Source organism: Malus domestica, chromosome 09 (assembly GCF_042453785.1).
Source record: "Malus domestica chromosome 09, GDT2T_hap1".
Taxonomy (NCBI): Eukaryota; Viridiplantae; Streptophyta; class Magnoliopsida; order Rosales; family Rosaceae; genus Malus; species Malus domestica.
Genome location: NC_091669.1, coordinates 19,462,977 through 19,485,998, shown reverse-complemented (window position 1 = coordinate 19,485,998; position 23,022 = coordinate 19,462,977). Strand labels below are relative to the sequence as shown.

General features: G+C 40.1%; 1 protein-coding gene across 7 annotated transcripts; it reads left to right on the top strand.

The window, feature by feature from the left end:
- Window positions 1-272: 272 nt before the first annotated feature.
- Window positions 273-22,490, top strand: LOC103443814 (AUGMIN subunit 4-like). 7 transcript variants are annotated; one of them, XM_029108360.2, is made up of 14 exons: window positions 273-622; window positions 817-864; window positions 990-1,115; window positions 1,578-1,925; window positions 2,138-2,237; window positions 2,609-2,654; window positions 3,289-3,382; window positions 3,503-3,574; window positions 3,734-3,792; window positions 4,028-4,096; window positions 4,177-4,228; window positions 21,768-21,845; window positions 21,918-21,997; window positions 22,127-22,490. In XM_029108360.2, the coding sequence occupies exons 1-13, from the start codon at window positions 485-487 to the stop codon at window positions 21,993-21,995; spliced, it is 1,308 nt and encodes a 435-aa protein (XP_028964193.2). In that variant the 5' UTR covers window positions 273-484; the 3' UTR covers window positions 21,996-21,997; window positions 22,127-22,490. The 7 variants fall into 7 exon arrangements, 5 of the variants coding, with proteins under 5 accessions (XP_028964193.2, XP_070660884.1, XP_070660886.1 ...); XM_070804783.1 differs by having other exon boundaries at window positions 301-622; window positions 2,138-2,339; XM_070804785.1 differs by having other exon boundaries at window positions 308-622; window positions 1,001-1,115; window positions 2,138-2,339.
- The last annotated feature ends 532 nt before the right edge of the window (window positions 22,491-23,022 follow it).

Genomic DNA, 23,022 nt, shown 5'->3' with positions numbered 1-23,022 from the left:
TTTGTAAAGATTTAGACATAAAATGTAAAAAGGTGGTCATGTGCCAAGCACATGACACTTTCTAACAGAAAATTGGATGGAGTTAAAGATACTTAACGGTAGGGGGTTAATTGGCCACTTTAACACAGTTTAGGGGGTCAATTGGCTAAAAAAATAGTTTAGGGGGGAAATTGAAACTCACGTGATAGTTCAGGGGGTTAAATGACAGTTTACTCTTTTTCGTTAATCTCTTCATATTTGGATCGGATATGGTTGTTTTTCGCTTTCTTTTTTGTATTAAATTGTCAAGAGAAACGACTTCGTCGAAGACGAGGGTGTTTTGGTAATTAAATTCTGCTAGCAGTCGTTGAAAGGTCGGCCGGCCTGGGATCTTGAACTCCCGTGAGACTGTGACTGTTGAGTGGAATCCTCAAGAACGAAAAAGTAGAAGACGACGACGACGTTTTGGGGAACGAGTGGGGGCGAATAGCAAAAGCTTAGGAAAATGGCGAAGGGACTGCAACAACAACAAGGGCAAAACCTGCCATCGGATTTGACCCAAGTCATTGATCAGCTGGAGCGCCACTGCTTGGCTTCCGATGGTTCTCTCGTCTCCAAATCTGCCTACCTCGACCTCCAACTCGTACTCTCTCTCTCTCTCTCTCTATATATATATATATATATCTATATATACATACACATATACATATACATTTTCCTGCCTTGTTTGGTTGCCTAGAAAATGTGGCTGCAAACCATAAAAAGCAATGTGGCTGCAGATCCTTTACACAATTTACAATTGATTTGGTTTTTACAAAATGTTGACTGTTTCTGCAGGCAAGGGAGGAAATGTCCCGGGAAAGATTGCGTTACTTGGAAGCCATGGTACTTCTGTTTAATTTTTAGGTTTGTGTTGATTGAACTGGTTGTTTTTATCTGGCATTGATTTTGCAATGTGCGTGTGTGTGTGTGTGTGTGTGTTTGGGTGGTGGGTTTGGATTTTGACGTAGGCATTGTATAGTGAGGCAAGTGCAATGGTGGAGGAGTATCAACAAGCAGTTTCAGTGGTTAACCTTGGAGGCATTCGAGATGTGCAAGGTTTATATCTGCAGTTGGGCTGGAAGAACCCTCCTCAGGTGGTTTCAGTTCGACAAACCCTTTGTCCTGCTTTTTGTTTTTGTTTTTGAGATGCATTTTACATTAAGTTTACTCAAGTCATGATTTGGCCCTTCTGATCCTAATTCTGAACAAGTTCTTAGTATCTTGAATTTTAAATAGGAATCTCATTTCAGTTAATTATCTTCTTTTCTATTAGTTTCTGCATCAAATGAATCTGTAGAAGGATGCCATTTAACTCCCATGTAAAGACCACAGTCTCCATATGATTTCACATTAGTGATATGGATGTTCATGCAAAATCATTAACTTTTATTTAACCGTTAGCTTAAAAGATATCAAAAGTAATAGATTTGTATATTTCATTATCATTAAATGTCAAAAAGACAACTCAATCTTCTTTAGTTGCTCAACACCCTCAGTATTCTATTCTATAACTGAGTTATTAAATTGTCTAAAACGGGTGAACCTGTCCATATCAGTTGTACGAGACATTAGAGCATCGTATGATCGTTTCAGAAGCAGCTCAAAGACTAAGGCTGCCTCTCATCTCCAAAGATGGCGAAATTCATGAGGAAGAAATTGAAAAATGTAGCACAATGTCACGCAGTTCTCTAGAAAGTACTAGTACCAGTGTTACGGTCAGCTCAAGCTCCAACTCAACAAATTATAATACTGTGACTAGCACTGCTGGTGCCGCAAACAACAATCTTTCTCTTAGTGGTACTGATACTCTAGAACCTGGGGTTGGAGGTGTTCCCAATTGCTTTCTTGGAATTACACCTGCATATTTATGGCAAACACAGCTCCAACAAACACCATTGTCAACGGTACAAACTACATTATGGTTCTGGCAATAGTTCACTTTCTTTATTTTCATTTTATTTACTTATGTTTTATTTTCTCCAACCAAAAATATCTTTTCTTTATAGAATCTGTTACTTTTACTTGTTTGTAATGTCATAGCAAAAAGATCTAACCTTGGCGAAGCTGTCCCTTATTTATTGGAAATTGAGATACATCTGCAATGTTTCAACTACAGGATATGACAGAATACCAGTTGTGTCTTTCCCAAGAGATTGAAGCTCGTCTAAAAGCTAAATGTGATAAGCTAGCTGATTCCTTTGTAATGGATGACATTGGTCTCTCTCTCTCTCTCTCTCTCTCTCTCAACTGTCTTTTGTGTCAAAGTGTCGATCAGAGGCATATTTCCATTTTGCTTTCCTTTGTAATGGATGACATTGGTCTCTCTCTCTCTCTCTCTCTCAACTGTCTTTTGTGTCATAGTGTCGATCAGAGGCATATTTCCATTTTGCTTCATATATATTCTGGAGAGAGAATATCCAGATTGACTGTTCTAATGCAAAAATTTGTGTGATGATATTCTCTTTCCAGCAGGGGGCATGTGGTGATTGAGTTTGCTAATATCTAAAGTTAATGGTAAAATTATTATATGCTTACCCATGCATAAATGCTAATGGTTAAAGGCATTGACACTGCTTTGTTGCTGCAGACTCGTCATCTGGGCATCAAAATTCAAGTTCTCGGCTTCCAGAAAGGTTTGAGTTACGCTCTTGATACGGTGTTGGTTGTATGAGAATTCCTTTTCACATGGGGAAAGATGCTTTTTAATGATGCTTGGAATCTTATTTGACATGTACAATAGTCTGTTACATAAGCAAGTAGAAGATTGGAGTAGGTGCATTTAAATTTTAAAGAAAATGCTTAACTACTCAATGGCTCAACATGAGTATTGCTTTTTCCTTTTTACTAAAATATTTATATTTCATTCTCAAGATTAATGGTTGACTCATGTTTAACACTATTATTTTAGAGACTGAACATAATGTGAGTGGCAAAAGCTTCCATACTTCCTGCTCTTTGCTTATGTGCAGTGCTTTGATAAACCAAAGCTTGTGGTGAATCTATAAATTTCTAGAACCACTGTTCTAATATTCTAAGAGGTCGCACTTGGTGCGATGGCAAGTGCCTTCGCCCATTAGCGGTAGGTCTCGGGTTCGAGACTTGGGAGCAGCCTCTCCATAAATGGGGGTAAGGCTAGCCGACATTCACCTCTCCCAGACCCTGCGTAAAGCGGGAGCCTTGTGCACTGGGTACGACCTTTTTACTGTTCTAATATTCTGCTAATAGTGTGATCCATAATTTGTTCCGCCTTTCTAATGACTTTATCAGGGTAAAGTTGATAATTGAGGATATGGAAAGGGAGGAAACAGCTCTGCGGGAAGATCTATATTCTGCAGATAGAAAATTTGCTGAATATTATAATGTACGGATATAAATTAAAAAACATTGTTTCATGTTTTTGAAGTTACATACCAGAGCATTTTGTTTTGTGACGATATGGTTTTTTCATTTATTTATAAGGTTGTGTTTTTGCAAAACCTAGGTCCTGGAGCAGATACTGGGAGTGCTTATCAAGCTGGTCAGAGATTTGAAGTTGCAACATCAACATAAATATGTAAGCTTCCAATAATGCTGATGGTTGATGTGTTTTCAATAACACAAACAATATCCCTTCAGCTTTTTTTTTTTTTTTTTTCAAGTGTCTTTTCTCTATGATTCAGTATTCCATTTTATTGAGCATTCTTGAACCTTTATTATAATTAATAATTTATAGGATGGACTGCAAAAAACATGGCTGTGCAAAAGGTGTGAGACCATGAGTGCAAAATTGAGGTTCGTTGGTGGTTTTCCATACTATAAATGTGTATTTCTGGCATCAATGTTGCTTAACTTGTAATTTCCTATATGTTTATGAAGTATGTTCTTTGTGATGCTTCTTGTGCAAACAGACAACATTCATCAGTCACCACTGGCTGTACTTGTGGTTTCCGTTTATTGAGATAAAAAAAATAAATTAATTAATTGTATGTCATGACTATAATCGCTGGAGTGCTTCATTTTATTTCAGGGTCCTAGAGCATGTTCTCCTTCTGGAAACTTATACTAAGGAATCAATACCGGCCCTACATAAAATAAGGTACCTATCGATGATTATTTGAAAGTATGTGTGGCTTACTGGTTCGAGGTTATTTTAATAATTTTTTAACTCATTTGTAGGAAATATCTTCTTGAAGCTACAGAAGAAGCTTCTATTGCATATAATAAAGCGGTATGATCTTCTAATTCATATGTCTCTTATTTCCTATGTGGTTTATGTTCATGCTTTCATGAGTTGCTTTTATATATATGTGCCCCAACCAAGGACCAAAATATCGATAATATCGGCGAAATATCGCCGATATTATCGTTTTTGTGAGATACCAATATTTTCACACGTATCCACTGAAAAATCGTCCAAATATCGCGATATTATCTATAATATCGCGATATTACCGATAATATCGCAATATTTGAGGCTGGTGCGAATCGGAGAAGAACGCCGGAGCTTCTACAGCTCCGGCCGACTGTAAAAGAGCACCCTAGACTCTGATCTAGGTATTAAAATGAAATACAAGATGAGAGGAATGTTTTTATAACTTTCGTTTGTCGTGAAACGGTCGGAGGTGTTCGAAAAGTTCCTCGACACTCACGGCCTCGCCGGAGAGTTCCTGGGTTCCACTGTCCTAGCTGCACCGAAAGAAAGGGAGAGAAAGACGAGGTTTAGATGGTGATGATGATGCCTTCGACGGAGTACTACGAAGGGTGTAGAGGGCGTAGAGGTCACGGGAGATGGAGACGGCACTGACGAGGTGGAAGACGCGGACAAGGAGGAAGGCGAGCAGAAGGCCATGTGGGAGAAGGATCGAGAGACTGAAGTCTCTGTGCGTGTGTGTGGGAGAAGAGAGAAGAGAGAAGGATTGAGAGATCTCTGTGTGTGTATGGGAGAAGGGAGAAGGGAAAAGAGAGAAGGATCCAGAGAGAGACTGAGGGGAGAAGAGAGAAGGATAGAGAGAGAGAGACTGAGGTCTCTGTGTGCGTGTGTGGTGGCGTGTGATGTGAGAGTCTCTGATTGTGTGTGTGTGTGTGTGGTGGGTGGCGTGTGAGAAAAAAAGAGCATCCAAATAATTCAAAACCCTGACAACTTTTACAACTTGTACAATTTTTGACGAGACAAAAATAACGATAGTTTCATAAAGATTCAAAACCGTGTGCCACACGTGATATTCTTTCACATTCTCAGAAGTGGAGTATCAGATCATCACACATTTTTTGACCATTTGAAAATTGAAAAACCTCTATTACACCTTTTCGTTTCTTCTTCTTCCCTTAGCCATTTCAGAGTCATTCCAAATCCATTCCAGAGCCATTTCAGAGCTTCAAATTGAATAAATGGATCTGCAGCTTGCGCCACTCCAAATTAAATGTTAAATACCTTCTTTCTCTCTCATTTATTCATAGATGGCAAGCTGCAGAGGATCGTCGAGGTTTTGCTGCTACGTATGACATCGAAAGTTCTAGATTTGTTACATGTGTAATTATTATTTTATTGTTGCTCCAGGTAGATTCTATTTGGCCTTTACACAAAGGGTTCCATATTTAAGGTAAGTTTACGAACTTATATTTATATTATTGTAATTGATACAACAACAAAAAAATTTGTGTGGATCCGTCCATGTGATCTAAGAACCAAATAATACTTGCATTTTAATTTTTTGAAGTAATTAAGTAATGTTGTATAATTATTCCCTAGAATAATTTTAATATGTTTAATGTTATTTGTTATTTTATTATCAAATTGAATTATTATTCATTAATATTAGGTTTTATTATTCCATATTATTTTTATAATTACTTAAATTCTTACAATCATTTTCTTTACTTCCTATTTAATACTTCCTATTTAATTCTTCTGTAGAATAACTTTACTTCCTATTTTCTTTACTTCCTATTTAATATGTTTTCGTCAATACTATATTTTTTGGCCAAAAAATAATTGCCTAATTTTTGTGAAAAATAAATATAGGTACGTTTAAGATGTCCAGTGGAGTTACTAAACGTGATCCAAGTTGGGAATATGGAGACCCAATAGACGGAAACAAACATGGCACAATTTGCAAATATTGTGGTCGGGTAATGAAGAGTGGCGGAGTGACACGACTTAAGTACCATCTTAGTGGATTAGATTCAGGAAATAATGTCCAATGATTCAATAATGTCCCCCCAGAAGTGAAGGCATTCATCACCACAACAACAACAACAACAAAGCCTTTTCCCACTAAGTGGGGTCGGCTATATGAATCCTAGAACGCCATTGCGCTCGGTTTTGTGTCATGTCCTCCGTTAGATCCAAGTACTCTAAGCCTTTTCTTAGAGTCTCTTCCAAAGTTTTCCTAGGTCTTCTTCTACTCCTTCGGCCCTGAACCTCTGTCCCGTAGTCACATCTTCGAACCAGAGCGTCAGTCGGCCTTCTTTGCACATGTCCAAAACACCGGAACCGATTTTCTCTCATCTTTCCTTCAATTTCGGCTACTCCTACTTTACCTCGGATATCCTCATTCTCAATCTTATCCTTTCTCGTGTGCCCACACATCCCACGAAGCATCCTCATCTCCGCTACACCCATTTTGTGTACGTGTTGATGTTTCACCGTCCAACATTCTGTGTCATACAACATCGCTGGCCTTATTGCCGTCCTATAAAGTTTTCCCTTGAGCTTCAGTGGCCTACGACGGTCACACAACATGCCGGATGCACTCTTACACTTCATCCATCCAGCTCGTATTCTATGGTTGAGATCTCCATCTAATTCTCCGTTCTCTTGCAAGATAGATCCTAGGTAGCGAAAACGGTCGCTTTTTGTGATCTTCGCTAGATTGCTCCGATCATTAGTGTGGATAAGTATATAAATGGATAGAGATAGGAAAGCAAACACAAGATATACGTGGTTCACCCAGATTGGCTACGTCCACGGAATAGAAGAGTTCTCATTAATTGTGAAGGGTTTACACAAGTACATAGGTTCAAGCTCTCCTTTAGTGAGTACAAGTGAATGATTTAGTACAAATGACATTAGAGTACAAATGACATTAGGAAATATTGTGGGAGAATGATCTCGTAATCACGAAACTTCTAAGTATCGGAGTGTGGTATCATCTTGACTTGCCTTATCTGTCTCATAGGTAGATGTGGCAGCTTCTCTGGAAGTACTCTTCCTCCATCCAGGGGTGGTATCTTTAACTGGTGGAGATGCACAAGGTAATGTATCAATTTCACTTGAAGCTTACTTGTAGTTTCAGGCTTGGTCAAGCGCGATACAAACCATGTAGTAGGAGTCCCCCAAGTCGCCGAGCTAGGGAATCTGCTGAAAGAGGTGACAGACAAGGTAAGCAATCAGAGCTCCGGCTGATTGTTCACCTTCTCCCCATCTTGCAGCAGCATGAAGGATAAAGAGAAGAAAAATGAGAAGAGATGATATGGGATACTTTTGCTTTTGAAGAAGTAACTTTCCACAGGCTTATTCTTGAACTGAGCTGGAGGGTTTTCTGGTTTCCTCCAGAGTATAAGGCCGACTGAAGAATTTGAGGGTCAAAACAAGTCCATCAAATCTAGAGTACGTTCGACCCTGCTGATATGGGATACTTTTGCTTTTGACAGAGTAATGGAAGTATCGGCACGTGTGCTGTTCCGCTTGTCTCCACATGCTTCCTTGTATCCTTCGCACTTGCCCTATCTGTTCCTCAAGCAGATGCGGTATCTTCCCTGGAAACATAAGCTATTGAAGATGAGTACTCGAGAGCAATGCCAGGTAAGTAATCAGGTAAGGGGTTCCAGGCAGTCAGTTCCTGGCTGGGAGCTTGATTTCAAGTGCTGACTGATTGCTCTCTTTCTCCTTGTCTTGCAGGTAAAAACAAGGCCAAAGGAAAAGACAGGGAAAAGCATGATATGAGATACTCTTGCTTTTAACCCTGATGATATGAGATATTCTTGCTCTAGTATAACTTGTTTGCAGAGGTATTATCGGGGGAAAAGAAAGCAGAATATTTCGAAAGGCTTCGTTGGGAGTGCCCTCTCAGATATGAGGAAGGGTTGAGCATTTTTGCAGGTATGCCTGTCCGTTGGGGATGGAGGTCGACATATATAGGAGTCTCCCTAACAACAAGTAGTAATGTTATTCCTTTACCCTGCTTGGTCATAGCACGGTAGTGGGGGCTGCCAGCTTCACATGTTTTAACTCTGTTAGAGCACTTTGAAAAGTGGTATGTGGTATCTGGCTCTCGAGATTCGGAGAACGATGCTTCTTCGATTTTTGAGAAAGCAATCATGCTGGGGGTCTGGCTCTCGAGATTCGGGGAGCAGTGTCTCTTCGATTTTTGAGAAAGTAATCATGTTGGGAGTCTGGCTCTCGAGATTCGGAGGGCGGTGCCTCTTCGATTTTGGAGTAAGCAATCTTGTTGGGAGTATTTTCTCGGATGTGAGTAAAGGTTGGGCATGTTTGCTAGTCTACCTTGCCACGAAGCACGGAGGTTGACACACAGGGACTTTCCAATTATCCAGCAGTGGTACTGTGCCTTTACCCTTGTGGGTAATAATATGGTAGCTAGACCTTCAAAATTTATGTGTCTAAACTTTGTTAGTGCTGTTTCTTTGCTATTCTTTTACCTTTCTTGGTCAGAGCGATGTAGTGGGAGCTGCAAGCTTCACGTGCTCAACTTTGGCAGAGACTTTGGCAAAGTTATCTGTGGTACCCATGAGCTATTGTTGCGTGTGGGAAGTGGATGATTGAACAGTAAGATTCATGTGCTTTCTACTTCACCAGAAGTCTTCGACAGAATGCCCATAATTTCCGCAAAGCTGAGTGTGCGTGTGACAGGTGCTGACAAGGCTAGAAAAGTAGGTGCCTCTTCAATTTCTGAGATCGGCCCTCGTGGTCTCTGAGCAGCCCAGCTTTTGAGAAAGCGAGCGCCTCTTCGATTGATTCGGAGAACGATGCCTCTTCGATTTTTGAGAAAGCAATCATGTTGGGGGTCTGGCTCTTGAGATTCGGGGAGCAGTGTCTCTTCGATTTTTTAGAAAGTAATCATGTTGGGAGTCTGGCTCTCGAGATTCGGAGGGCGGTGCCTCTTCGATTTTGGAGCAAGCAATCTTGTTGGGACTGTTTTCTCGAATGTGAGTAAAGGTTGGGCATGTTTGCTAGTCTACCTTGCCACGAAGCACAGAGGTTGACACACAGGGACTTTCCAATTATCCAGCAATGGTACTGTTCCTTTACCATCTCTTCGATTTTTGAGAAAGTAGTCATGTTGGGAGTCTGGCTCTCGAGATTCGGAGGACGGTGCCTCATCGATTTTGGAGCAAGCAATCTTATTGGGAGTGTTTTCTCGAATGTGAGTAAAGGTTGGGCATGTTTGCTAGTCTACCTTGCCACGAGGCACAGAGGTTGACACACAGGGACTTTCCAATTATCCAGCAGTGGTACTGTTCCTTTACCCTTGTGGGTAATAATATGGTAGCTAGACCTTCAAAATTTATGGGTCTAAACTTTGTTAGTGCTGTTTCTTTGCTATTCTTTTACCCTTCTTGGTCAGAGCGATGTAGTGGGAGCTGCAAGCTTCACGTGCTCAACTTTGGCAGAGAACTTTGGCAAAGTTATCTGTGGTACCCATGAGCTATTGTTGCGTGTGGGAAGTGGGTGATTGGACAGTAAGATTCATGTGTTTTCTACTTCCCCAGAAGTCTTCGACAGAATACCCATAATTTCCGCAAAGCTGAGTGTGCGTGTGACAGGTGCTGACAAGGCTGGAAAAGTAGGTGCCTCTTCGATTTCTGAGATCAGCCCTCGTGGTCTCTGAGGAGCCCAGCTTTTGAGAAAGCGAGCGCCTCTTCGATTTCTGAGATCGACTTTCGTGGTCTTTGAGCAGCCCAACTTTTGAGAAAGCAAACACCTCTTCGATTTATGCGATCAACCCTCGTGGTCTCTAAGCAGCCCAGCTTTTGAGAAAGCAAACGCCTCTTCGATTTCTGAGCAGGCGCCTCTTCGATGTCTGAAGCTCCGTCGAGTGCAGCTTTTTATAGGGGCTAGCATTAAGTTCCAAAGCACACTTGAATCTCCACCAGTAGAAGCTCCATTCTTGCACTTCTAAGATTTTGATTTGTCCGACCTCTTCTCTCTTCAACACCTTTGAAAATGTCTGGCCCCTCCGACCGTCGTTTTGACTTGAACCTTGTTGAAGAGGCAGCCCCGCCTTCTCCAGACAACATATGGCGCCCATCCTTCGTCTCCCCTACTGGTCCTCTTACCGTTGGGGATTCCGTGATGAAGAATGATATGACCGCTGCGGTGGTGGCCAGGAACCTTCTCACTCCCAAAGATAACAGACTACTTTCCAAACGGTCTGATGAGTTAGCTGTTAAGGATTCGCTGGCTCTCAGTGTTCAGTGTGCAGGTTCTGTGTCTAATATGGCCCAACGCCTATTTGCTCGAACCCGCCAAGTTGAATCATTGGCGGCCGAAGTGATGAGTCTCAAACAGGAGATTAGAGGGCTCAAGCATGAGAATAAACAGTTGCACCGGCTCGCACATGACTATGCTACAAACATGAAGAGGAAGCTTGACCAGATGAAGGAAACTGATGGTCAGGTTTTACTTGATCATCAGAGATTTGTGGGTTTGTTCCAAAGGCATTTATTGCCTTCGTCTTCTGGGGCTGTAACGCGTAATGAAGCTCCAAATGATCAACCTCTGATGCCTCCTCCTTCTAGGGTTCTGTCCAGTACTGAGGCTCCGAATGATCCCCCTCCGATGCCTTCTCTTTCTGAGGCTCTACCGACTGCTGAGACTTCTCCTAAGCAACCTTTGTGAAGGCTCCATCTTGTTTGTTTATTTTGACTCATGTATATGTACATATTTGTAGCTTATCGGGGATATCAATAAATAAGCTTTTCTTCATTTCAACGTATTGTGTTAAATACACCAAAGCCTTCTTCGCTAAGTTCTTTGAATTTTCTTTTGTTGAAACTTGTATGTTGAAGCTTTCTGAGTGGAGCATGTAGGTTGGGGTAGTGTTCCCTTAATTTTCCGAGTGAGGAAAACTTCTCGGTTGGAGACTTCGAAAATCCAAGTCACTGAGTGGGATCGGCTATATGAATCTTAGAACGCCATTGTGCTCGGTCCTGTGTCATGTCCTTCGTTAGATCCAAGTACTCTAAGTCTTTTCTTAGAGTTTCTTCCAAAGTTTTCCTAGGTCTTCCTCTACCCCTTCGGCCCTGAACCTCTGTCCCATAGTCGCATCTTCTAATCGGAGCGTCAGTAGGCCTTCTTTGCACATGTCCAAACCACCGTAACCGATTTTCTCTCATCTTTCCTTCAATTTCGGCTACTCCTACTTTACCCCGGATATCCTCATTCCTAATCTTATCCTTTCTCGTGTGCCCACACATCCAACGAAGCATCCTCATCTCCGCTACACCCATTTTGTGTACGTGTTGATGCTTCACCGCCCAACATTCTGTGCCATACAGCATCGCCGGCCTTATTGCCGTCCTATAAAATTTTCCCTTGAGCTTCAGTGGCATACGGCGGTCACACAACACGCCAGATGCACTCTTCCACTTCATCCATCCAGCTTGTATTCTATGGTTGAGATCTCCATCTAATTCTCCGTTCTTTTGCAAGATAGATCCTAGGTAACGAAAACGGTCGCTCTTTGGTATTTCTTGATCTCCGATCCTCACCCCTAACTCGTTTTGGCCTCCATTTGCACTGAACTTGCACTCCATATATTCTGTCTTTGATCGGCTTAGGCGAAGACCTTTAGATTCCAACACTTCTCTCCAAAGGTTAAGCTTTGCATTTACCCCTTCCTGAGTTTCATCTATCAACACTATATCGTCTGCGAAAAGCATACACCAAGGAATATCATCTTGAATATGTCCTGTTAACTCATCCATTACCAACGCAAAAAGGTAAGGACTTAAGGATGAGCCTTGATGTAATCCTACAGTTATGGGAAAGCTTTCGGTTTGTCCTTCATGAGTTCTTACGGCAGTCTTTGCTCCTTCATACATATCCTTTATAGCTTGGATATATACTACTCGTACTCCTTTCTTCTCTAAAATCCTCCAAAGAATGTCTCTTGGGACCCTATCATACGCTTTTTCCAAATCTATAAAGACCATGTGTAAATCCTTTTTCCCATCTCTATATCTTTCCATCAATCTTCGTAAGAGATAGATTGCCTCCATGGTTGAGCGCCCTGGCATGAACCCGAATTGGTTGTCCGAAACCCGTGTCTCTTGCCTCAATCTATGCTCGATGACTCTCTCCCAGAGCTTCATTGTATGACTCATTAGCTTAATACCCCTATAGTTCATGCAATTTTGTACGTCGCCCTTATTCTTGTAGATAGGCACCAAAGTGCTCGTTCGCCACTCATTTGGCATCTTCTTCGTTTTCAAAATCCTATTGAAAAGGTCAGTGAGCCATGTTATACCTGTCTCTCCCAAAACTTTCCACACTTCGATTGGTATATCGTCTGGGCCTACTGCTTTTCTATGCTTCATCTTCTTCAAAGCTACAACCACTTCTTCCTTCCGGATTCGACGATAAAAAGAGTAGTTTCTACACTCTTCTGAGTTACTCAACTCCCCTAAAGAAGCACTCATTTCATGTCCTTCATTGAAAAGATTATGAAAATAACCTCTCCATCTGTCTTTAACCGCGTTCTCTGTAGCAAGAACCTTTCCATCCTCATCCTTGATGCACCTCACTTGGTTTAGGTCCCTTGTCTTCTTTTCCCTTGCTCTAGCTAGTTTATAGATATCCAACTCTCCTTCTTTGGTATCTAGTCGTTTATACATATCGTCGTAAGCCGCTAACTTAGCTTCTCTGACAGCTTTCTTCGCCTCTTGCTTCGCTTTTCTATACCTTTCACCATTTTCATCGGTCCTCTCCTTGTATAAGGCTTTACAACATTCCTTCTTAGCCTTCACCTTTGTTTGTACCTCCTCATTCCACCACCAAGATTCCTTTTGGTGTGGGGCAAAGCCCTTTGACTCTCCTAATACCTCTTTTGCTACTTTTCGGATACAACTAGCCATGGAGTCCCACATTTGGCTAGCTTCCCCCTCTCTATCCCACACACATTGGGTGATTACCTTCTCTTTGAAAATGGCTTGTTTTTCTTCTTTTAGATTCCACCATCTAGTCCTTGGGCACTTCCAAGTCTTGTTCTTTTGTCTCACTCTTTTGATATGTACATCCATCACCAACAAGCGATGTTGATTAGCCACGCTCTCTCCTGGTATAACTTTGCAATCCTTACAAGTTATACGATCCCCTTTCCTCATTAGAAGAAAATCTATTTGTGTTTTTGACGACCCACTCTTGTAGGTGATCACATGTTCTTCTCTCTTCTTAAAGAAGGTGTTGGCTAAGAAGAGATCATATGCCATTGCAAAATCCAAGATAGCTTCCCCATCCTCGTTTCTCTCCCCAAAACCATGGCCACCATGAAAACCTCCATAGTTGCATGTCTCCCTGCCCACGTGTCCATTTAAATCTCCTCCTATAAATAGCTTCTCCGTCTGAGCAATTCCTTGCACCAAGTCTCCAAGGTCTTCCCAAAATTTCTCCTTCGAACTCGTATCCAACCCTACTTGAGGTGCGTACGCACTAATCACATTGATAAGTTCTTGTCCTATTACAATCTTGATTGCCATGATTCTATCTCCTACCCTCTTGACATCTACAACATCTTGTGTCAAGGTCTTGTCCACGATGATGCCAACACCGTTTCTCTTTCTATTTGTGCCCGAATACCAAAGTTTAAACCCTGAGTTTTCTAGATCCTTTGCCTTACTACCAACCCACTTAGTTTCTTGTAGGCACATAATATTTATCCTTCTCCTCACCATAACTTCCACTACTTCCATAGATTTTCCCGTTAAGGTTCCTATATTCCACGTTCCTAAACGCATTTTGCTCTCTTGAACTCTACCCTTCTGTCCTAGCTTCTTCACCCTCCCCCGTCTAATAGGATCAAAGTACTTCTTTTGTGTGTCCCGTGTAAAGTTGATAGGAGCATATTCTCCCAAACAACTTTGATTGGAGTCGTTCGAAAAGAAGTTTCTACGGCCCCCTTGCTCATTTAACACTGCATCCGGGTGCCGATGGAGATACAGCGACCCTTGCTCACTTATCACTGTGCTCGGGCCACAGCGCGCCACTTACGGGTGACGCCCTAGCTTTAGCGCGATTTTGTTCTGGATTCATTTTCATAAGGATTCGACGTGATCATGGAGTGCCGGCTGTCGACTACCTGACGCCCTCCCCCTCCTCCTTTATCCGGGCTTGGGACCGGCAATGTAAATACATAGGCGGAGTTAAGGCATTCATCACCACATTATTAAAAAATAAAAAACAACATAAGGAAAAGATAACACATGGAATGGAAAATATTCGAGCTGGGTTACGAGGAGAAGTCATTGGTCAAGCGGTTGACAGTGATGATGATGACGATGAAGACGAATGTGATAATGACATGGGACCTGAAGAACGACGCAGTTTCAAACAAGCATTACGTACCTCCAAACAGTTAGCATGGGAAAGAGAACACCTTCATAAAATTCCTAATAGAGCATAAGGTTCCGGGACAAGTGGTGGTGCACAAATGAGACGGGGAGCAAGTGTTAGAGAATCACAACCAACACCACCAATAGCCCCAAGTTATATAAGTCATCTAAAGCACGTCAAAATAGTGTTTGGAGTTATTTCACTGGAGGTAATGTGAAGGAGGTAATGGGGCGTCTAATTAGCAAGTTCTTTATCTATGAAAATGTCCCTGCTGAGAAGGTATCATCACATCATTTCAAAAATATGGTATTGGGATGTCAACAAGCCGGTGTTGGAGTACAACCTCCCACTCCTTATGAGGTAAGAAACAAATATTTGGACATGGAGTATAAAGACATTGGCGAGTATGTTAACAAGTTGAGGTCAAAGTGGGAAACTAATGGTTGCACAATCATGTGTGACGGATGGACTGGTCCGACCAGATTGTCTATCATAAACTTCATGGTATACTCCAAGGGAAAGACAATTTTTTTGAAGTCTGTTGATGCTTCAGACCATATAAAGAACTACAATTATATTTACAATTATTGAGGGATGTAATCATGGAGGTGGGAGAGCATAATGTTGTTCAAGTCGTGACCGACAACGGTTCTGCATTTGTCAAAGCTGGAAAAAAGTTAATGAAGCATCATAATGTGTTTTGGACATCATGTGCAGCACATTGTATTGATCTCATATTTGAGGCAATGGGGAAGAGAGAATATTGCTACTGTCGTAAAAAGAGCTAGAACGATCACAAATTACATTTACAATCACGGTTGGTTGTTGGCAAAGATGTGTGAATTTTGTAAAAGAGAAATTATTCGTCCAGCTACTATTCGATTCGCCACCAACTATATTGCATTAGACAGCCTACTTAAGAAGAAAGCAGGGTTGAAGCAATTATTCACTAGTGACGATTGGGCCAACCACAATTTAAGCCGCTCAAATGCAGGTCGTATGGTGGAAAGTATAGTGCTTGATCATGCTTTTTGGACTCAATCAGAACATGTGTGCCAAGTGTTTGAACCTCTTTACAAAGTTTTACGAATCGTTGACACAGAAGTGTATCCTACTATGGGGGCAATATATGAGTTGATGCGTGTAGTGAAGGATGACTTGGAAAGAAAACATGGTGCAAAGTGGGTCATTAAGATAATTGATGATCGAATTATACCACGATTTGCATGCAACATGTATAAATTATGTCATAATTTGCAAAATATTGATGATATCGGAAATATCGGTAGTCCAAAAACACGGAAATATCGATGGAAATATCAGGATATTATCGATATCGAAAAAAATTGAATAAAAACCACGGAAATTGTAAAAAAAACTTGGAAATTTTTATTGAAACTTTGCAAGATGTTATTTAGTCAATTATCTATTAGTTTATCACAAAAAATTGGAAGGAAATGCATTGCATGATGGATTTAACTGATTTAAGTTGATTATATTGCGAGCTGGCAAACATTGTGAGTGTAGAAAATATGTAGTAATTAATGAAAAAAGTTTAAACACACCATAATCATTTATATATAATGAATTAGTACAATATTTTACACTTTATATATTGCATGGTAAGATACATGAGTGACTTAGTACCACATAGAGTTCCTATGAGGTTCAAATTTTCCACTAACTTCATCATCTCTATGTGTAGAGTAAGTGTATTGTGAAGAGTAGTCATCAAATGATAAATCCCTAAAATAGTTTTGCATGTAATTTTTAACATGTCATCCATATGGATCCGATATTGGTTGACGTTGTCCATAAGCAAAAATCATTTGAAGATTGAGTCTCAGATTCTTTCCATAAGTCGCTCGATTCCATCCCAACAGGAATGAGATATGAAGGGTAGAGAAATGGTTGGTTATGAGTATAACCATAGTTACTACTTCCCACTCCAACAGAGTCCGAAGTTATAGATAACGAGTCATTTTCTTGAGTTGACAAAATCCCCTTGCCTCTTTCTCTATGAGTATAGTCCTTCCCTACGCATCAATTCCTGGTCCTGCCCGCCAACTGCCATGGTCCTCATCCTGTGTTGCATACGTGAAGTTTGCCTCACTAGTGAAGGGGCTCATAAATCCGGGAGATGGTCCAACATAGTTTCCATATCCACCACTATCTCCAGCTCCACTATATCCTTCATCATGCCCACCTCCGGTTGTAGGTGAGTCTCCTGATCTTGTAGTAGAGCTATCATTAGTATCAGCATGATCTTGTGGTTGTGTAGGATTGGAAGAAGGTGGAATTCCAGTGTTTCTTGGTCTTGGGCGCAAAAGTTCTTCCAAAAAGTCAGCGCTGCTAGATCCCACCTCCTCCTCTAATACTCTTTCTACATTTATTCCTTCATTACGTGCTTTTTCAGCAACTCTGGGAGCTGGGTTGCCTTCATCATCATCTAAATGAAGAGGTCTAATCCATTGATAAAGTTGGTTACTCTCTGTATCATCTTCAACAACAATATCAAACACATAGAGTGGGTCACCACGGTCGACATGATCTGTTTCTGCTTCCTTATCTTGAATTTGAAGCTTCATGCTGTAATAGCAATAAACTAATTTTTCCAACCGACTATGAGCCAACCTATTTCTTTGCTTTGTGTGTATGAGTGCAAATGTACTCCAATTTCTTTCACAAGCAGATGAGGAAGCTGTTTGTGATAATACTTTGATTGCTAACTTTCTCATAGTTGGTGCATTAGTCCCATACATGATCCACCATTCAGCTATAATGAACAACAATGTTGATAAACCTAATAACTCCAACAAATTCTATTATAAATTGATAGTGAAATATGTTTACACTCACTAAGAGACATTTTTGTTCGAGCAACAACTGATGTTGGTTCTCCAAAAGTTCTTCTTGCACTTTAAACCATGTTAGCTGAATTCAATAAATCGTGTTAGTTTAATCCAACAATGTAATTATTATAATTTAAGTAATTGTTTACCTCATTTCCAAATTGGCCAACTGCTGGTGATGCAGGGTCTAATTTAGAGTATACATTATGTACATCACGTATAAGGGTGCCATCATCTCCAACACCGAGTCCGTATTGGTATCGATGATTCAAATAATATGTTGTTAAAAGAAATACATACTCTAATAAAAGAAATAATACTTATGCAACTAATGAAATGAATTGCAAATTATGACATAATTTATACCTGTTGCATGCAAATCGTATTATAATTTGGTCATCAATTATCTTTATGAATCACCTTGCACCATGTTTTATTTCCAAGTCATCCTTCACTACATACATCAACTCATATATTGCCCCCATAGTAGGATACATTTATGTGTCAACGATTTGTAAAACTTTGTAAAGAGGTTCAAACACTTGGCACACATGTTCTGATTGAGTCCAAAAAGCATGATCAAGCACTATACTTTCCACCATACGACCTGCATTTGAGCGGCTTAAATTGTGGTTGGCCCAATCGTTACTAGTGAATAATTGCTTCAACCCTGCTTTCTTTTTAAGTAGGCTGTCTAATGCAATATAGTTGGTGGCGAATCGAGTGGTAGCTGGACGAATAATTTCTCCTTTACAAAATTCACGCATCTTTGCCAACAAACAACTGTGATTGTAAATATAATTTGTGATCGTTCTAACTCTTTTTACGACAGTAGCAATATTCTCTCTCTTCCCCATTGCCTCAAACATGAGATCAATACAATGTGCTGCACATGATGTTCAAAACACATTATGATGCTTCATTAACTTTTTTCCAGCTTTGACAAATGTAGAACTGTTGTCGGTCACGACTTGGACAACATTATGCTCTCCCACCTCTATGATTACATCCCTCAATAATTTGTAAATATACTTGTAGTTCTTTATATGGTCTGAAGCATCAACAGACTTAAAAAAAATTGTCTTTCCCTTGGAGTATACCATGAAGTTTATGATAGACAATCTGATCGGGCAGTCCATCCGTCACACATGATTGTGCAACCATTAGTTTCCCACCTTGACCTCAACTTGTTAACATACTCGCCAATGTCTTTATACTCCATTTCCAAATATTTGTTTCTTACCTCATAAGGAATGGGAGGTTGTACTCCAACACCGGCCTGTTAACATCCCAATACCATATTTTTGAAATGATGTGATGATGCCTTCTCAGCAGGGACATTTTCATAGATAAAGAACTTGCTAATTAGACGACCCATTCCCTCCTTCACATTACCTCCAGTGAAATAACTCCAAACACTATTTTGACGTGTTTTGGATGACTTATATAAACTTGGGGCTATTTGTGGTGTTGGTTGTGATTCTCTAACACTTGCTTCCCGTCTCATTTGTGCACCACCACTTGTCCCGGAACCTTGTGCTTTATTAGGAATTTTATGAATGTGTTCTCTTTCCCATGCTAACTGTTTGGAGGCACGTAATGCTTGTTTGAAACTGCATCATTCTTCAGGTCCCATGTCATTATCACATTCGTTCTCATCGTCATCATCATCACTGTCAACCGCTTGACCAATGACTTCTCCTCGTAGCCCAGCTCGAATATTTTCCATTCCATGTGTTATCTTTTTCTTATGCTGTTTTTTTAATTTTTAATAATGTGGTGATGAATGCCTTCACTTCTGGGGGGACATTATCGCATTTTTGGACATTATTTCCTGGATCTAATTCACTAAGATGCTACTTAAGTCGTGTCACTCCGCCACTCTTCATTACCCGACCACAATATTTGCAAATTGTGCCATGTTTGTTTCCGTCTATTGGGTTTCCATGTTCCCAAGCTGGATCACGTTTAGTAACTCCACTGGATATCTTAAACGTACCTATATTTATTTTTCATGAAAATTAGGTAATTATTTTTTGGCCAAAAAATATAGTAGTGACGGAAACATATTAAATAGGAAGTAAAGTTATTCTACAGGAGAATTAAATAGGAAGTAAAGAAAATGATTGTAAGAATTTAAGTAATTATAAAAATAATATAAAATAATAAAACCTAATATTAATAAATAATAATCCAATTTGATAATAAAATAATAAATAACATTAAACATATTAAAATTATTCTAGGGAATAATTATACAACATTACTTAATTACTTCAAAAAATTAACATGCAAGTATTATTTGGTTCTTAGATCACATGCACGGGTCCACACAATTTTTGTTTTTGTTGTATAAATTACAATAATATAAATATAAGTTCGTAAACTTACCTTAAATATGGAACCCTTTTTGTAAATGCCAAATAGAATCTGCGTGGAGCAACAATAAAATAATAATTATACAAATGTAACAAATCTGGAACTTTCGATGTCGTACGTAGCAGCAAAATCTCGACGATCCTCTGCAGCTTGCCGTCTATGAATAAATGAGAAAGAAAGAAGGTATTTAACATTTAATTTGGAGTGGCGCGAGCTGCAGATCCATTTATTCAATTTGAAGCTCTGAAATGACTCTGGAATGGCTCTGAAAGGGCTAAGGGAAGAAGAAGAAACGAAAAGGTGTAGTAGAGGTTTTTCAATTTTCGAAGGGTCAAAAAATGTGTGATGATCTGATACTCCACTTCTGAGAATGTGAAAGAATATCACGCGTGGCACACGGTTTTGAATCTTTATGAAACCATCGTTATTTTTGTCTTGTAAAAGTTGTCAGGGTTTTGAATTAATTGGATGCTTTTTTTTTCTCACACGCCACCCACCACACACACACAGAGTCAGAGACTCTCACATCACACGCACACAGAGACCTCAGTCTCTCTCTCGATCCTTCTCTCTTCTCCCTTTTGTCTCTCTCTGGATCCTTCTCCCTTCTCCCTTCTCCCACACACACACAGGCACACAAATCTCTCGATCCTTCTCCCACGCACAGACCTCAGTTTCTCGATCCTTCTCCCACATGGCCTTCTGCTCCTCCCTCGCCTTCGTCCGCGTCTTCCGCCTCGTCGACGCCGTCTCCATCTCCCATTACCTCTACGCCCTTCGTAGTACTCCGTCAATGGCATCATCATCACCATCTAAACCTCGTCTTTCTCTCATTTTCTCTCGGTGCAGCTAGGACAGTGGAACCCAGGAACTTTCCGGCGAGGCCGTGAGTGTCGAGGAACTTTCTGAACACCTCCGACCGTTTTATGGCAAACGGAAGTTATAAAAACATTCATCTCGTCTTGTATTTCATTTTGATACCTAGATTGGAGTCTAGGGTGCTCTTTTACAGTCGGCCGGAGTTGTAGAAGCTCAGGTGTTCTTCTTCAATTCACGCCAGCCTCAAATATCGCGATATTATCGGTAATATCGCGATATTTGGATGATTTTTCAGTGGATACGTGTGAAAATATCAGTGTCTCATAAAAACGATAATTTCGCCGATATTATCGATATTTTGGTCCTTGGCCCCAACAGAGACATTTATAATGATATAACAATCATTCCAGCCTTCTAGCAGCACTGTAGGCTGCTTCTTGTAATATTGTATTTTCCCGAAGATTTTACTTTTAGCTTGATTACTGCAGTGTTTCATGTCTATTGTGCCTGCTTGTCTGTAATTGTTGCTTCAAACTTATTTAGTGTTAGACTTTTGGATTTTCTTGATGAATTTGATGAGATAAGAAAGTTTTCAATCTGCCTTTATTTCTATATCACTTGTTACTGGTTATGTAGAGCATCTTTATGGTCTCCCTAAATGAGCTCCTAGCTAAAATGTATAAAAAGGAAAAATTCATCTCCAATCACACACCCCATCATACTCCTAGCTCTAGCAGCTCCTAAATCTGGGGAGTGAGAAAGGAGCTCCTAACATTAATTACTAACAAGATTTTATATAAAAAATCTATATCTATTGGTTCACGATCCTTATGACTCCCTAAATTAGAGAGTACGGTTGCAGTAGAAATTTTCTAGGTAGCTCCTAAAATAACTTTCTGGTCTTCTTAGCTTACTTGAAAATATTGAGCTGGTTGTTGATGCTCTTGACATTGTAGATATTGTGAACATGAAGATGTTCACGACGTCTATAAAAAATGCTTAAGTTGCTAATATATAGTTAAGATATGCTAAGCCAAGTGTTCTGACATGTATACAAGTTACTTAACCTCATCATTTTGTTACTTTTTTCCTACATCTCTCCTGCTGGCTTTCTTTAATAATCTATGATTCATATTTCTTTTAACCAGGTTACACGTCTCCGGGAGTACCAGGGTGTTGATCCTCACTTTGATACAATTGCAAGGCAGTACCATGATATTATAAAGGTAACAACAATGCTTACAGTTGTACCTTACCTGCTACCCGTGTGCAAGTCTAATATCAACATCCCCTGGCAGAAATTGGAAAATATGCAGTGGACAATCCACCAAGTTGAAATGGACTTGAAACGCCTCCCAGATCACGCAAATGCATAAAGGTAACAACAGTTCTTTGTTTGACTTTTGTTTGTGCTTGTAGTTATAAGCAAGATTGGTCAGACATTTGAGTAGCGACTGCTGATCACATTAAAAGAATTGTAAACATCTGCCCACTTTTATATTCTCAGATGCATTTTTTGTTTTGGTTTCTGATGGAATCCAAAGCCTTGTACAAAACCCGCAACTGCATGGTCTGCATCCCTTCCTCCAATGCCAAATCCACTCCCAGTGCGTTTACTTGGTTTTCTGAAGTAATGTGATCCACAACACTTGAGAGAATAGTCTCCAAAGCCACCCCCAATCCATTTAGAGATGAAGCAATGCTTGATGTGTTTTTAGGAAACTCAGTGTAATAAATCTATGTAATACTAATTGTGCAGTTTTGACTTAACCTTTTTGAATTGCTTTTTTGAGTCTCACATCTTCAACTATTGTAAATCAAACCGAAATGAACCGAACCTACCCCTAATGATCAAGATCAAGTTTAAATAATCTTTTCTTAAAATGCAACTTAACCAACAATTGCTCTGAAAACAAAACAAAAATGAAATCATTAACCTTAAAGTAAAATGATGATTTAAATTTATTTAATGTTGGAATTTGGGATTAACTGTGATCATCTAATCTGCATCTGGAAGAAATCTTTGCTTTGGAGTGGAATTAGGAGAAGAAAAATCTCTGCGCTTTTTTACTCTCTCCGCATTGAAACCCAGCGTCTCTGTGGTGGGATGGGAGGCATCATTATTGTCTTGAAATAGTTACACAGCAAATTCAATCATACATAAACAAGCAAGAGTCACAAAAGAGATATTCACACACAAGGATTTGTGCCCGGAAAATCTTTAACTGGGTAAAAAACCGGGGGAACTCCCAAGATTTCCATCCACTAGCGAAATAGCAAGTTCATACAGAGATAAACACACACACACACGCACAAGCTAAAATCCTAGGCTCAACTAAAGGAGCATCTTGTTCCTCTCTGCAACTTGAATTTCTTTGAGCAGATGCGGATTCAGTCTTCACA